Source organism: Aythya marila (genome assembly GCF_965140915.1).
Source record: "Aythya marila genome assembly, chromosome: 14".
In the NCBI taxonomy this organism is placed as follows: domain Eukaryota; kingdom Metazoa; phylum Chordata; class Aves; order Anseriformes; family Anatidae; genus Aythya; species Aythya marila.
This window is the reverse complement of record NC_139055.1, coordinates 15,729,761-15,747,486: the sequence shown is the minus strand read 5'-3', so window position 1 is coordinate 15,747,486 and position 17,726 is coordinate 15,729,761. Positions and strand designations below refer to the sequence as shown.

At 38.6% G+C, this 17,726-nt stretch overlaps 1 protein-coding gene across 1 annotated transcript in view; it reads left to right on the top strand.

The window, feature by feature from the left end:
- SPOCK1 (SPARC (osteonectin), cwcv and kazal like domains proteoglycan 1) overlaps window positions 1-17,726 on the top strand; it is a 284,692-nt gene that overhangs the window by 254,838 nt on the left and 12,128 nt on the right. Inside the window, exon 7 of the mRNA XM_082771421.1 lies at window positions 12,045-12,161. Coding sequence (XP_082627547.1) covers window positions 12,045-12,161 — 117 coding nt within the window. The remainder of the gene's footprint in view (window positions 1-12,044; window positions 12,162-17,726) is intronic.

Below are 17,726 nucleotides of genomic sequence, written 5' to 3'. Positions count from 1 at the left end.
TTAGTAGCTTAGTTTGAAAATATTGGCTTTACTTCCAAATCCAATTTGCAGCCAATTAACCATAGAAAATACTATGCAGCTGAAATCTACACTCTTCTAGTTTATATGTGTACAAATGTTGACTAGTTCATTTGACCTACATATAATATAATTCTTTCTATGCATTTCACCTTCACCATGGAATAACAGAAATGCTGTGTTTTGTAGAACAATCCTAATGAGATAGTAATACAACTATCAAACTCTATGAAGTACCAGCACATCATTCATGTCTGCTTTCTTCCATGTCATTTAGCTTAAGGCAAATGCTTTCACTTACAAATAATGTTGACATTTAAGTAGTTGTCTGAACCATTTGAGTATATCAGCAATTTTTTTCTCAGCTCTTCAGTTGGCTTATGTTGTGTTTGTCCATGTAGATCAGCATTTCTCAGCATTTCTGCTAAAACAAAATCCTTACCACAGGTCTGTCTGGCAGTAGATAGAATGGACTGTAGTTCACAGCACTGAGACAGAAGAGACACCCTAAAACCTCCTTCACAAGTCTGGAGCATATGACCCCACTTTCCACTTCTTCCCTGCCTCCTCACAGAAATGAGCCAGTTTCCTTCATCACTAACAAGTCAACATCGTCTCCACAAAGTCTATCCAAATGTTTTGCTATCACACATATTTGTTGGGATTTTTTTTCATATTTGTATATGAAAAACATATTTGTATGAATCTTTTTCATTCTTATTATTGGCCATCATCTCTTGACTAAAAACTGGAAAAGAAACTTCTACCTTCACAGATAAAAAGCACCTGTTGGTGCCCAAGGCATTTGTAAATACACACTGAAAACAAGGACTTGGTAGCACAAGCAGTGCAGCACTAACTCCATTAGCTGGAAGGAAATGATAGATGAAGAAAGATGAGGAAAGTAATATTTATTATTTAGTTCAGGACGTAACCTTTGTGTTTTACTTCAGCAGCTTTCAGAAACAAAACGGATAGTTTGGCACCACGGTTAAAATGTTTATTGCATGAGTTATTCTGCAAAACATATTGTTCATTTAATACCCATCGCAAATGCTGTGTACCTGCTGAAGTGGTTCTTTTCCAGATGAAGGATTAGCATTAGAACCAAGGGAAACATTAAAGCTTCCTCAGATCAAATTACTCTGACAAGTCCTAATTGGCTTAATAGGTAAATTTATCCAGCTTCACATGTAGGTTGTACCATTAAGTAGTATTACTCATACATAGTTTTACTCATTTGGATTTGCTCATCCAAATTTAACATAAGTACTTTAAGCCATTCCACAGATTAATTTTAAACAACTGTTCATTTTCAAACTTACTGAATCCTTTCGGGTTAAAATTTAGCAACTAAACTGTGCTCCTTTATCAGCCACAGAGAAATCAAGCTGCCCAATTCTGCTGTCAGTTTCCCTGTGACCACATTGACTAGCAGAGGAATGAAATTTTATTTTCACTATATTCAGGATATAATTATACTAAACTAGTACACAGATTTATGGATAACAGCCATGATAAGTCATAATACATCAAGTAGGAAATTATTTTTAATCTTTTGAGTGTTTTAAGTCTGTGAAACGAGACATACACAAAGCATCTCGCAGTTTATTAGCTTACAATAAAACAATGGGACTTTGTTCTTTAATGTGACTGCTGCTTTTTCTGAAAATGACAGGGATAGCAAATATTATACTGCTGTCTGTAAATCTACAGGTATTTTAATGTCTTGATGTTTATGTGCATGAACCTGCAGCAAAATGGAAAAAGTACATTCCAGCTCTACCATGAAGTAAAATAAACATTAAAAGGACAAGAGTGTGAAAAGATATCCTTGCATCTTTAAGGTGCATCACAAGAACAATGAAATCTAAAATGCATGAGACTATGTTTGAAGGGAGACTGAATTCAAAAAGTCTTATAGCCTACTGCACCTGCAAAAGTTGGACTCAACTTTCAATTGCATCCAAATAAATTTAACGTCTTGGAAAAGCAGAATCAGGCCCATAGCCTAATTTTGATAGTATGGTCCAAATGTACTCAAATACTGATAAATGAAATAATCTAGGCAAAATATTGGTTTAACTAAAGGTTGAGTTCCTGTAGATATCTCTGCACACTGTAAGAGAAGCCTGTCAGAAGCATGGGCTCTGTTTCCCTGTAGCGTTCCCAATTAAAAAGCTGCTGTTGTAAAGATGCTGATGCTTGCATAATGTAAAATTTTATCTGGAACTCCAAATCCTCACTTCTACAGGATGCCTGCCTGGACCTTTTACAAAATTTGTTAATTACAAACACTTTGAGAGCATTGATCCATGGCTGCTCTGATTAAATAATTATTCTGAAGAGCACCTATGAGGGCTGACAGACGATGGGTTTGAAAGCACTGCACTAGATCTACATTTAAATGAGTGCCGCTGGCCCCCTCCCAGAACGTTGTTCTTTCCTTAGCCGTCTTTTCAGGTACGGTTACAGGTCTTTAATTTTCTGCAGAACAACTAAAGTTTAAATTAGATTCAGGTTGTTTTCAGTTTGGCCATCAGCAAGTAAGTACCTAGGCTTGAAGAAAGGGGTCGGCTTTCCAGCCAGGCTTTTCTTCTTTTCTATGCCTTTTTTTTTTTTTTTTTTTTTTTTTTTTTGCTCACAGACTTGTCTGTGCTTTGGGGAGATGATAATAATTGCTTCTACAAAGGCTTACAACTACCCTACAATACACTCTGTCAGCCTGGCTGCTTTCAAAGCTTTCTCAGCCACAGTTCCAATTCTGTCATATTATTTTTAAATAAATTCCTCTCACACAAGCCATTTTTATCCTTTTCAGAATTGCTCGGCTTACTGTTTTCATAATGCCACAGGATGGTTTTGATCTCACTCACCTCCTTTTCTTTGGTTGTTAAATATTTTAATAGTGCAAATATTAAAAAAAAAAAAAAAATCAAGATGTTTTCAATAAATCATATCCTTGAATACACAAAATTCAATCCTCTCTCTAAAAGACTTTAACATACACAAATGCATATGAAGAGCTGAGAAAAATAAATGACATTTTTTTAAATGATTCTTTAAAATATGTATTCGTAGAAGATTTTTGAAACTACATTCCATACTTCTTGAACTTATTGATTCCCCCAGCACCTAACTGGCCAGGCGCTCATTACTATGTTCACCTCATACTTTTCCTTATACTGTTAAAAGAAATAACATGGCTATAGGAGGTACATATCATGGTAGGTAAACAACAGTCAGTAGGGTTTTGAGCCTTTTTCTGTATACAGTCTTCCCTGACACACAGTTCAGCTTAGCTGTCCTCTTTTTCAACCCAGAGTTAGCTTTGGGCTTTTGCAGCACCCCAGCTCTTCAGTTGAGGAGCAGAGACCATAGTGGTGGAAGCATCAGTTCAGCCAGGTTTGTTAAAAACCTGGTGTGTTAAAAAGAGAGCCTCATGAAGTTTGGGAAGGGAAGAGGTCCTCCATCATTTCCCACACAGCTAAGGTCCCATCATTTGGGAAGTTTTCCCGTTGCTCACACCACTGGAGGCAGTTTCCTACCCAGAAACCAAACCCCTGTTTGCAGTGCACCTCATTCACCTTCAGTGAGAATTATGTTTCTGAATGCCTTTGGTACGGTGATGTATTTGAGCATGGATGAAACAACCCAGGCAAGTGTTTGCTAGTGTATTGATAGCAGTTCACTCCTGGGAAGTTAATGGTATTTCACCGGTGTAAAACTGGTTCTAATAAAAAACCATTCAGATCTAAAATCCATTCAAATTTGATTTTCAACATTTGTTGTATTTCCTTAAGTAAAATTACTCCTTCAATTGGTTGTTTCATATTGCCCTGAACACTGTGTAACTGCTGTGTATTTCATGGCTAAATGTACGTATTTCTTGACTTTGCAAGGTGCAATAGTGCAGAGAGAGTTCTGATTTCCTTCTAGGGGATCTTTGCAATCCACTGGGGAGCTGTGTTGTCTCGTTTGCACTTTCTTACTGAATTTCAATCAGTTTTCCTAACCGTTTGCTGTAAGAATTCCCATGGGACATCTTCAAATGGACCCCATGCTGTCCAGCAGCTCCTCATTTTCTCTTCTCGGGTTGTCTGCGTCTTCTCATTTGAGAATAATTCATCACATGACAACGTTTTTCATTAATGATGCCCTGGTGGTATCAGATGAAGTAACATTCAGTGGGGAACATAGAAAATAAATACAAGGATATACACAGTATAAAATAAAAATAAACTGTTGTGCAAAAAAGTTAATGAGGGGGAAAAATAGTTTCTCCTGGCATATGCTGACTCAGGAGTATGTCTCCATCCTGCTTAAGTGTGGACAAATTGGATTTATCTTTCATTCTGCAAAAGTCCCTGAGGAAGCCAGTAAAGATGGTGGGCTCCAGTAAAATTGAAGTGAACCTCCTCAGTTGCTTCTATGTTTTCTTGTATGAAAAAACAGTGTAACCTTTTTAAGTGCCTCGCAAAGATGAACTTCCCAGGGTTTTCACAATTAATGCAAGCACAAAAGGAACTAGCATTAAGTACTATGAAAGCAGATGTACGCTTTGCCTACAGCTTTAGAGAGCGACCTTTGTAGCTCTCAATCTTTGTTTATGCAGTTCTCACTGAGCTTTGTGTTTTAAATGTACCGTTTTAAGGAAGGTTCAGATCAAAGCCTGTTACGTCTTCACAATAACTCAGCTGCTCCTGTAATCATCTCAAAGTCTGAACTGCAGGATCTTGGCATCTGCTGCTGTATTTATAAGATGAGGCAAAACAAGTGACAGAAGGATCAGAGGTGGTTATCAGCACAGGTGTCATCCCTGTGGAAGAATAGCCACCGGATGCCAAAAACGCAGTGCAACAAATATATCCATGTAGAACTTTGCCATGAAACAGTGATCATAGGAGGAATTTTCAATAAAATACCTTCATTTTTGAAACATTAAGGCATGTTTGTTATGCAGTATCTTTCCTTATAGCACTACTAAGTAATCTATTCCCATCTATTTTATAAATATTATTGGCATAATACTTCATTTTTTATTGTTCGAAGACGTTGCCTGAGGGCTCAGTGAAATGAGCAAATTAGAACATTGCCTCTTTTAATGAAGAACAGTGAAATATTTGTGAAGGTAATTATTTCCACAATTGCATCACCAAAATATCTGAGACAAAACACTTGGAGTCATCTACAAGTCACATACACATGGGTATGTTTATATGCCTGTGTGTGTACTTGCATTTGGAGTGGACAGTTAGCACAACACTGAATTTATCTTGATATTTACTTTCAAATGAGCTCTTGCAACAGCAGTTTTTTGGGCACAGTGTGTATTTTGCATGACTGTGAGCAGATCCACTCTCTGATGCATAAAAGCTGATAGAATCTTTTCTTACTTTAGTTTTAAGCCTGTTGCGATAATCCACACACATTTAGAAGCAATTACAGCAGGGTGAAATAAGTTGTTGACTCACCTAGAAGAGAGAAAATGTAGAGATGTTTATCAGAGACAGCATGATTAAAATTGTCATATTTTCTTTTTGTACAAAGAATAATAATATAAAAATTATACGGAAGATGCCCATTATCTTCTGCACTATAATACATTTATATCAAAATTGATTAAATAGTGTTATTACAATGTTTAAAATATGTGCATTTTACCATATTACTTTGGACCTGATTGTCATTTTAGATAGTCTTCAAAAATGCAAAAACATTTTTTTTCTTCTGAATTATTGAAACTATGTCTGTCCTAATTCTAACTGGAGGAATGTAACATCAATACCAGACAATGTCATTCTGGTTTGTGTTGAATTTCACAATACATATTTTAATCAAAACTAAATGGACTTGTCCTCCAGGCTTATAGGACAAATGACTGAACTCCTTGTTACAACTAATATGTCTTACAAATACAGCTCCGGTTTTTCTGCTTGTGAGACGAACAGCAATCGAGGCCGGTTTCCACGGTATTTTATGGAAATAATTATTTCCACAAGGCTAGTAGCCCGCGACTACTCCCATCTACTCCCTCTTGCTGCTCAGGGTACACCGTGTCTAAAATTTCAGACTTTGAGTTAAGATGAGCTCTCTTGCAGTATTCTCAATTCCTTACGTACATTATGTGTCTGGTCACCTTACCAAAACACGTTAGTTCTGCTCCACGTCAGGAAGTTTGCATCTTTTAAAGCAGGAGATTTAAAATTAGTGATTTTTCTATGCTGAATTCTGCAACGTCAGTTTTCCTTTGTATGGAAGGGGCACTAACCTCAGTAGTTAAATATGCCTTTTTTAAAGCTTTTATTTTGTTTCTTTTTTAAATTTGTCTGCATTTGCAGGTGGTTTTTGTTGTTGTTTGTTGGTTTTTTTCTTATTCAGTACAGATACAGTTGAAACTAGCCTAGCTCTCAAGGAACATTCCCAGGCTGCACTTTGGCATCCAGGAATTAGGGAATTTGCTTCTCAGTCTTTACCTAAGAGACTATTTAATATTGTAAAACAATAATAACCAGTCTGTCCACATTTAATTGGTAAAAATATAGTAGTGCTTGTCTGAATGATGACAGTAATAACAGTAATGATAAGGTATCAGATACATGCTGGATAGATGACTGATAACAGAAAGCAAATGATATAAAACAGGTTATGCACGTTCTGTGAGTCTGGTCATATAGCTTGCTTATTGTGAAATACAGAATCACATAGCACTGTAACTTTTCTGGACAATGTGGACTTCTTGCTTGTCACACAGTACCAGAGCAATATGGCAGCAAGCTAGACATTAAAAGTCATGTACTTCCTAAGCACTAAGTTTTGTTTAGAGTTACCTGCCATGTGAATTATAAGGCTTGTTTTGTAAGTGGCTGAATATTTTACAATATTGTGTTGCTAGGCTGGAGTAGAAATGGGATGTGAGAGTGTTCAATATTGGTTTAATCTTATGCTTCTACAAGTTCAGTTTTAATGGTGATTTGTGGCACTGCATACTTTTGAGAGTCCCTCCCTGAAAGAATAAAATTAAACATTATATTGTTAATTTTTACCACCAGTGTATATAGAATAGTATCTGTAGAGCTGGAAAAGTCCATAATGGAAGCATGCCTATAAAAACCCAAGCCTTTACAGTATGCTAATGGCTTTCCATCAGGTCGCATTAATGTTTTCTGCTTGGTGAAAATAGGTATTTAGCAACAGTGCTAGTTAGTTAGGAATAAATAACTGCTGGACCAATTGCTTCACCCTTGGGAATAAATCTGCACTTTCAGTGTTCGCTGTTAAATCACTTCTGCAGGGTGATTCGTAATGGCTGCAGATTCAGAGCTGAGGAAGTTGGTTGGATCCAGCAGCAAATGCATCCTCCTGCTGCATTCACATTGTCTTTACTCAGAGAAGTGACAGATTCTGCTCCTGGTTGTAGTCCCACTGCTGTGTCAGGTACGGAGCACTGCTGTCTGTGACATCTGGCAGTCCGGATGTTCACCAACCTACCTTGCTGTTCCCCTGTGGAACAGCAGCAATACTGACCTGCCACGTGAGGGGAAGTCATGGGCTACGCAACTGATGTGTCGAAGCACATCAGCAGTGAAGGATCCAGGAATTAGCATTACATGGGGACCTGCTACCAACAGGCTGTAAGGCAGAACTGACAGTGATGTCAATAAAATAATGAAGATAAACTCTAGTGGTTTTTCCCATTTTAAAAGGTGTAGGGAATGAATTGAAGCCAACTTCTCTTATCTCAAAGAAAATGCATGCAGCAGTGAAAATGTGGATTTGCATATGTTTGCACTTCTGTCTTTCTCAAAGCAGTAGATTTTAAAATGGGTGTTGACAGAAGACTGGACAGACTTCAGTTTCTAGAGAGGGTTATGAAGAGTTGCTTCCCTTGGTGTTTCTCTTCATCCCAGATTTTTTAATAAGTGCTTCAAGTCATGCCAATATCCATCTTGTTTGCAACCTACGTATTCTCTCCTTATAGATCTGCAAATAGCAAGGGACCCATTATCACATCTCTTCCTCCTACAACCCTATTCTTCTCATCTGAGAAATTGTACTTGAAACTTCTATTAATAGTAAAAAGGTACATTTGCCCTGTATTTTCCACAAAGAGGGTTCTTAAAAATGCTTTATAACTTAAACTGATGCAAATGTATACATGAGGAACTTAGATCTGGTGCTCTTCAGGCCTCTGCTTCCTAATTGCTTGGTAACTAATGGTCTCTACCACCAGAAATAAACTATTATTAAGTGCTGGTTCCTAGATATTCAGCTGGAGGCTGGGCCTTGCTTTATCTGCGTCAAATTCATGCCTTCTAAATGAAGTGTCTAAAATATTTTGTCCCAAAATGAACAAACTGGGGATGATTAGAGACTTCTGAAATTACTCAAATAAAATTAATAGAAAAGAATGCAGTTCCATTAGGTAGAAAGGCAGGAACTTTTCAATCGTGCATGGTAGCATTAAAATAAAATTTAATAAAAGAAATGGAAAATAATATTTCTACTTTAATGTGCAGGAGAAAGTAAGGAGGAGGATATGAGATACCTGAATAGAAATTTAACTGAATTTTGCATTAAATTTTTGCAGTCTTATAAATGAATTTGTTATTCACCACATAGTAACAGAAGTCAGTTCCTGTTTTACTCATGAAACGGCACTCTGCTGAAGAAGGGCTGAGAGAAAGTCCTGAGAGAACTTCAAAGTAATACTCACCGTTGAGTCATCCATAAATGACATGCTCAAGTAATATCTGTTATGCAAAAAACAAACCCTCTCCAGCATACAGAAAAGTCCAGTACTGGACTGCCTGTCCAGTCATGCCTCAGAGCAAATTCCAAAGGAAATCTGCAGGGTTTTAGGTACTTTGCAAACTTGTCAGTGAAAACAAGAGAAAGCATCATCCAGGGTCCAGTTTTAAAGGCCTGGACCTTTTTAAAGGTGAGTGAATGAGGCAGTCTTCGAGGAAGCTACAGCATAGAAGAGGCTGAAAGGCTGTTCTTCCTCCATCAAAATCAAGAGAAGTATTGTTACTGGATGACAGGAGGATGCAGAGGTCCCATGCATTTGAGCAGCTGCAGCATGTTACCGAGCTGACGTAGGGCATGAATTACAGCACTTGGGTAATGGTGGAGAGCTGATGTAAACAGGACTGCACGTACATGGTAAAAGCTGGATCTCTACACAGCATTGTAGACAAGAAAAAGAAAATAAAATTACTTAGTTGTGAATGGCATTTTACAGATCTCGATAGGCTGGACTATACAGAGAATTGTTTCAAGTCTGATTTACCATTAATTAATCTATTTCTTTCCCACTTGACACTGTGCACTCAGTCCTGTTTTCAATTGCTATTTAAAAGCATGGATCCAAATTACCTCAGCCAGAGCAGTTTAAACCAAACGGCCACTTCACAAGATTTATTTTGCAGACATTGTTTTTTCTGTCTGCCCAGTGCTGGGGGCCTGGGGAGGAAGTGAGCCTGGTGCTCTGCACTGGCAGGGTGGCAGTGCGATTTTGAGAGGTAATACAAGAGCCTTTTGACTTGCCACTTTCAGAGGTGTAAAGAGTTGGCTTCATATTTGGAAGCACACAAATACAAAGAAAGAAAATAGCCATGGAGGGAATTTCCTTTGATTTTTTTTCCTTGTGATTTACTGACTTAATTCTGTGAAGCTCAGTATGCGTCTACATAAGGCACGAGGGTGTCTGCAAAGCACAGAAATGAGTGTTCATAGTCCAGAGTTTCCTAGAGATGTCATGTGCCACAGTAAATATTTAATAAATTTCAGGTTTGCATAAGAAAACTGTGTTACTCATTTCTTAGGCAGCTGAATCCTCTTTTTTTCACCCACCTGATATAATCCATAGTCAAAGCTCTGTTTATATGTGCAGTTTTGACTAGAGATACATTTGTGAGATATTCTGAGCATATGGATAACCTGTCACATATGAGGTATTGTCTAAACAATACTTACTTGTTATGCACTATATTTCCCTCTTTTCCTTTTATAAAATTGACTTTCAAAGGACAAGACTGTTACTTGTCAGAAGGGAAGAAAAGATCCTGACTACTTTTAACTTTGAAAGATGACATGATTATCACTGCGTTCTTTCTCAAAAAACACTTTTGAAGACAAGTGATTGAAAAGAAGACTATTGTGGCTTCTCATCTTGCCATAGTATCCTAATGATATTTTGAATTATGCCTGATGGAAATCAGGTGTTGACAATTCAAGAAGGCATGCAGGAACAGCATTTCCCATCCCGTTCAGTCTCCTTCACTTGCATGTGTATACAGATGCTAGACTTCTGTTGAAATCAGCACAAGATAGAAATTTCCTTATCTTGATGGATCTAAATTCACAAACTCAGAAATCATTCATGCCTGTCTAGAGCTAGTTCATTCCTGAATACTTATTATCTCTAAATTTACCCACATCTCACACCTTCAGGCAGAATCTCCTGATGGGGGCTTGTTACAGGCAGGATGGTGCAATTTGTTCTGCTATTGCTTGTGTTGTGATTTTTCTTGGATAAAAGATTTTGTTCGTAAGTAACAGCCAAGAAAATACAGCAATGTGAGATGTTCCTGACAGGAAAGATGGCATGATGACCTCAAAAATCCTATTACTTAATGACTTTTGTCTTAACTTGCAGAGATAAAGTAGTATAAAAGGAGTAAAATATGTTAACAGATGGAAGAAAATAAAGTGATAAGCTTTTTCAGTAATGTAAGCCACATTGCAGTTAATACTGCATTGTCTTCCCTTTCTTGTATATGAATTGTTGGTGGTTTTTTCTTTTAAATCAATTTGTAAGACCTAGTTTTTCCCTACCTGGACTCTGCCTCAGTGGGATAATGATCTTAGTATTTTCCTCTTTAATAAAAAAATCTATCAAACTCTTTTAGCATTACAGAAAAATTGGAAAACCTCTTTTTCTTACCCACCAAATATGCTAAACTACTTTCCACTTAGAAAAAGCTATAATGTCCCATTTTTAACTCCAGAGTTATTTCTGACCCCAAAAAAATGAGGACAAACCAATACTCACCACAGCAATGAGATGTGAGTTTCACTTGGGAAGACGAGCTGTGGGACTCGATTCTTCTTCAGGAAGGTGGAGGGAGGAATATAATCAGGTGCAACGAATTGGAGAGGACTTATTGTGGCTTGCCTTGTGAAGGATATCTGCCTCTGTGGCATAAAATCTTGTACTGCATTCCAAGAAATGTCATTTAAAATGTAGAATGAGTGCACAGCAGGAATAATAGAATTGTCTGAGCATGTGAATTTTAAACACTAAATATTATACAGAAACGAGAATATTTTTTCTGACAGAAACTGGTGACTTATGCAGATTTTTTCCTTAAAAATATTTGCTTAGGCTGGACATTAATCTCTTGGCAGAAATTTCTGGGAAAAAAATTTCTCAGTAAAATTTTATACAAAAAGAGCTGTTTTACCCAGCTGACAAAATGGAACTGACAGCCATCAGAGGTGGCAAAGTCTCATTTACAGTAGAGCTAGAGCAGCATGACAGCTTTCTTTTATATGTATATAAAGAAATATATGTATTTCCTATAACTGTGATAATGGCCTTATACTAAGCCAAATGTGGTTATAAATTATTCCTAGCATCTTGTTCAAGTAGTATGCCCAGGCAAGTAGGTCCCTCCTCCATATCTGGTTGACTGATATTTTCCTCTGAAATCCTGAAAGGTGAAAACATTTAGGTAAAATAGTCACGTAGTTCTAATTGAAAATCTGAAGATAGATCATGTGGCACTCTGTCCATCACATGTCAGCTACCAAGGACATACCCAAGTAAAACTTACAATTCATAATAATTTCCATTTTCTTTTTAACTTGCATCCTTTTCCCTAACCTCCTCTTTTACTTCAGAGTCGTTAATGAGAAGGAGTTTGCAACCATAAATAAATAGTGTTTTTCTTGCAGAATATCTGGTGAAAGCTGTTTTGCTGGTACTCTTGACTCATTCTAGTGATTTTTTCTTCTTCTAGCTTGCACAGACAAAGAATTGAGGAGTCTCGCTTCACGACTAAAAGACTGGTTCGGTGCTCTTCACGAGGATGCAAACCGTGTCATCAAGCCGACAAGCTCGGAGACAGCACAAGGCAGTAAGAAAACACCTTTCCAGTTGAATGTTGAGTGTTGCAGGCAGCTTCCCAGCCTGGGAGAGCTAAGCACAGCTGTTAGTGCCACAATGTCATGTCAAGCAGGTGCCAGCAAGTAAGCAATTACACAGGGGAGCTGATCCTGCAAATAAATAGCTGCACCGTTTTCTGAAGGAGTTGCAGTCCTTCTGTGCTCTCTCTCTGGCCTAAGCTACTCTAAAAATTGGCAGTCAGGGAGACCTTTACAAGTTAGCGAGGCAAATAACTGAGTCTAAAGTCACAAAGTTCACATCTATACTAGCAAATAAAGTCACTCAGGGACTTTTGTCAAGCCCTGAGGTCAGCGGCATGACATAGTTCGTGTCTGTACAGTAGTCTCCATGACCCTCCAAATCAGTGTGGCTGCACCCAGATCACTTCTTGGAGGTGGACAGTGGTCTGTGCTTGCCCCCAAGTCTAGGCCAAGCATTTTCTGACCCGAAGTCATGAACCAAAAACACAGCATACAAGCGAACAGAAAATTAAGCTAACATTGCAAAAGACTTGCTTCAGATTTTATTTTACAATTTCTTTCTAATGCCTTTTATAAGAGGTAGAACAATGAAAACATCCACACTATAGCCGCAGAGCTGGAATAGTGAAGTGGTATGGAAAGCTGGAATCTGTTGTGTCTCAGGTATTTAATAATGCCATCTTTGCTTCCTTTGATTCTTTTTTCTCCCTTTTTTTTTAAAAAAAAAAAAAAAAAAGGAAGAAAGGAAGAAAGAAAGTGAACAGCTTAGAGGACATTTACTCTCTGTGGGTTAAGCTAACATGACTGATTTTGATGTCATTTACCCACCAGGGAGGGGAAAGATTCAGATAACAGCAGCAAAAGAGGTCATCTTCATCAGAGAGCAGATGCGAATTTATTTTCTGTAAGGACTCATTAATCCTTTTAAACAGCGTGTCCCAAACCACACGGGCCCTGGGTTGCAAAGTAGGATGCACAAGTTTCATTTAGGTGTGTGACTCACCTTCACTTCACTGTCCTCATTCTCTGGGGAGAGCTGCTCAGAACTGGGGTCCACACGCATACGTTATGTGAAGGAAGGCAGCTGCTCCCTTTTATTTCTTTTTTGACCCGAATTCGCTTGAGAGCCAGAACGTGTAGCCCATCTGTGGGATGGAGCTGACCCAGCACATCAGGATGGACATTTCCTGCTGGTCCATGTCCACACTGCAACTCTTCTGCCACTTTCAAGCTTGTGTAGCAATAAATTGCCTCTTCCTAAAAAGACAGAATATACCCCAGGCTATAATGCTTAAAACTATAAGCAAACTTCATTAATGCCAAGTACTTCTATCTTAAAAGTATGTAATACAACAAGCCACATTCTCTGTAAACTTTTTCATATGTTCTTTACTTACAAATTATCCACAGGAAAGTCAGTATTTTTAAAACCATATGTCCTACACATTTCTTAGCTATTCTTATGCAAAGGAAGCTGAACCATAACACAAAAAGAAACTTTCTGTGGAGCTAATCATGGCTTCAAATTGTGAATTCCCTTCAGCCCCCGTGACAGAAAGCACCAGAAATATAAAACTTTTTTCTGGAGTCCCCCATGCCCAGAATCATGTGAAATCTTGTTTCATCAGATCCTCAAAAGGATGTTTTCATGCAGATACCTGTGAGCTGCTCATGAGGAGCTTACCAAAGGGCAAAGACTAAATTCATTCCTAAGGATGGTGGGATTTTTGCTGAAGCAATTTCAGTAAGAAAAGCATTCCTGGTAATTCTGCAGCGTTTGCTCTGATTCACAGAGGAGCTGTTATCTCTTTTTAGTTCAGTTTGATTCCTGGCAGCTTTTGTATGAAAGGCTGCCTTGATGATCTTAAACACTTGATCTCAACAATGTTCATTTTTAGATTGTTGACTTAGTTTGGCACATTTTCTTATTTTCTCTGTGTCAGGAGAAAAAAAAAAAAAAAAAAAAAAAGAAAGAAAAAAAAAAAAAGGAAAGGAAAGAAACTTTATGAGTTAAGATGTCCAAATCATTTCTAAATGCCACAAAACTTCAGCTTGTTTTTCTTTTTAAGAAATTGCAACAGTATGCATGAATTGGTCTGCATGTACCATATTCTGCAGCTCTGGTTCTCTCTGGTAGCACTGCAAATACACACTAAATAAGGACAGTAGGGTTTGGCTTCCTCTAACTTCAGCTTCAAACATTTGTAAGAATAAAAGGGGGCTCAAAATCCAAAACAAAGTTCACATACCCAAACTGAAAAAAAAAATATTTGTGTGAATCCTGGACACAAATGCAAACAGGACATACGCGGCTCTGGAAATACGCTCTGATGTACCCATTGCCTTTTTTTTTTGCATGTATTCTCCTCCTCAGCAGGCTGATCACTTCATTAAGCTGAGCAAGCTTGGTTAAGCTTGTAGAGTCTTAAAAGGCATATACATCCTCAAAGTAATCCATTTTGGGTATGCCTCTGTGGCAGTGAAAGGAACAGATGGTGGGATGTGATGACTAAGATGCCTCGGACACATCAGCTGTCTAGAGAAGGTGTTCCAGCAGAGATTTCTCTATGCTACATTAAATTTTCAAGATGTTACTGTAAGTGTAAATAAGCTCTTTGAGTGTATTAAGTTCACCCCCAGGTGAAGAAAAAAGAAGTACATTTTTGTCTTCTTTTTTTACTCCGCTGAAAGGGAAGGGATAAGGGCAAGTCATTGTGCTTCAGATCTCAAACCTTCATTCAATGTGCTATCCGTGAGATCCTAACAAAGCGCCACAGTCCAGGAACTCTGTCTTCCACAGTCTTTGTACAATTATAAAATCCTTAATAAATAATATTAGTAACTCAGGGACATGCTTTGAAACAAGAAATAATAAAACTAATTAAGTACTAAGATCAGATTCAAATTGCTCCCGAGCCTGTTGATAATTCATAACATCCCCATGTTATATCTAGATAGTCTCTTTAGTTGGAGTGGGAGTTGTTTTTCTTGTACCAGAGATCTATGCAATATAAAGGCACTTTTCTGGGGAACGTTTCTTTTCCTCCTTCCTTTATTTTAAGTGATGGGGGAAATTAGGTTAATTATTCCCCTGTTAATTTAATTGTAGTATACTTTAATAAAATAAATCTTGCTTATGTAAGTAAACTCTTGAAGAGAGGGAAAATAATTTCATGTGCCAGAAGGTGTGTTTATTTTTAATTATGATTTTCACTTACAGTTTTTTTCCTAATTTAATTCCATTTTAATTCAGAGAAGGTGGAATGTTTTAGGCATTAAAGGGATATTTAGACTTTCACATGTAGGTCACCAGTTTGAATTCCTTACAGATCCGTAGCAACTGAATGTTGTTAGGACATCAAACAGCTGTCAGTGGGAGTGAGAAATGTGATGGTCTCAATCCAGGTCGCTGTGACCAGGTGTCCAGATGAGAGCAACCACCACCACAATTGACACTAATTGGCATCTGTGTTGGCAGCGTCTGCCCAGAAGCCAAGAGCAGGAGGGATATGAAGTCTGCACCCTTCTCTTGCTTCTCACCGTAGGTCTTGCAGGGCTGAGCTGACACATAGAAAGATGCAGAAAAGATCTCAATGAGACTGCTGCTAAGCCAGGTCTGCTGTGTTGGAGTTCCAGCCTACTAACCAAGCACTACATTCATTACAAATGACAGTATGTAGTTTATTTCATCCAACATGTTGTGTTGTATTTGTAAGCAAGTACATCATAAGACTCCAAAACTGAGTTAATTCATTTAAGATCATTTGGCCTCACCTAGTCTGATGGGAGCACAGTGACCTCCCAGTGAAGCTAGGTAAGCCCTGAGAACCATCTTCCCTCAGCTGCCCTGGCTGCACAATAAAGTCAGAGCCTGCACTGTGCTCTCTGTCCACCCGTTACTTTCATTCCTGTTGCTGTGTGCAGAGAACATCCAGCATTGCTGGGCTTGGACTGTAGATGCAGGACTGCACAAGGTGATTTATGGGTAGTAGCTTTTACCAGGAGATGATATGCAATGGAAGTAGATGCTACTATTCACTTTCAAACACATACTGAAGGTTGATTAAAGAATTAGCCTTTTCACTGATATTAACCATCTAGCTAAGGGCTTTCCGTTGCACCTGCTGCTGTAATATTTAACGACTTCCAGACCACACTGTCTAAATGCAGCACTGCTTAATTGCACAGCCTCTTAATAAACTTAATCTGCAACTCTGGTCGCAATAGTGAAAGCTCCCTTGTTTATAAGAAATTCCGATCAAGACTCTTCATCTAATGTAATTAACTGTCTTCGTAAGTGACCTTTCATGATTGTATCTTGCATTCAAGCCCTGATGGTATGTCACAGAGCAGCTTCGTATTCAGATCAGTCACTATCTTGTGATCTGCTCAGACAGCTCAGTGCTGGGGGCACGCTGCTGTTGTATCACTGAGTGCATGTTGTACACACAGATAAAGACTTCCCAGCAGGGAGGAAAACAAGACTCAAAAATAATCCACAGGCGCTGTCAGGGGCAAGTTCTTGCCAGGATCTCTTCCTCCCTGCATTGATCCTTGCCACTTAGATGACCTTTAGAGAGTCACAGGGCTAAGCAGCACATGGCATGCTGTTGCACAGCAGACCTTGCAGTTATTCACCTAAGCAGCAGTGCCACAACATGGCATAAAGACCATCACCAGAGATGGCATCCATGCAGGAAAAAAGCTGCCAACAGAACCCAGCTATTTCTCCCCAGAAACTGTTAAGCTGGGCTAGTTGAATCATGTATTGATCCCAGCTCCACCATGCAACTGAGTATCATCACCTCTTGCCAGTTCGTCAGCTTTTAATGTGTCCCATGGAGGGGAATCAGGTGCAGCATGCACCCCACACAAGGCAGGAGTCACCGCACCAACCCTGCGCCTTCGAGCTCTGCAAAAGCAAAGTTGAGGATTGCGAAGTCATTTCTCTCAACAAGGGATTGCAGAATGACCAAGTCCTGCTCGCCTTCTTCAGATGAATAAAATAATGGAAGTGAATAGTCCTAATTGCTTCAGCAAGGCAGTCAGGCTTCCTCCCTACCTCTATTCATACAGCCTTTTTCTTTTTCACTGTGCTCAAACTCGATTAGATAACATTAGGGGAGATAACGGCACAAAAATGTGATGAAATGTTCAGCATGATCTCTCTCTTCGCTGCCTAAGCTGCCTCTAGCCCTGAGGAAATGGTGTTAGCCTCTTCCTTTCTTCGAGAAACATGTATTATGAATGACATAAACCTTCCCATTAGTTAACCCTTCTGATTGTTCCTCCATGTCACTGACAACCTTCAGCTGCAGTTGCATACAAAAAGCACAGCTTCCAGCACAAAGCACTGCCCTCCCTTGGATTAATGCTTAAAATAGCAGGTAGGCTGCAGAGCCTGGACAAACTGTCAGCGTGATTCCAGCAACATCTTAGGTTTCACTTTAACAAAGCAGCATCTAGAAATGGGACTTGACACTTACAGCACATAAGGCTAAGCTTGACCTCTTTCAACGAAAGATGCAAAAAAAGGAAAAAGCCCATCAGGCTTC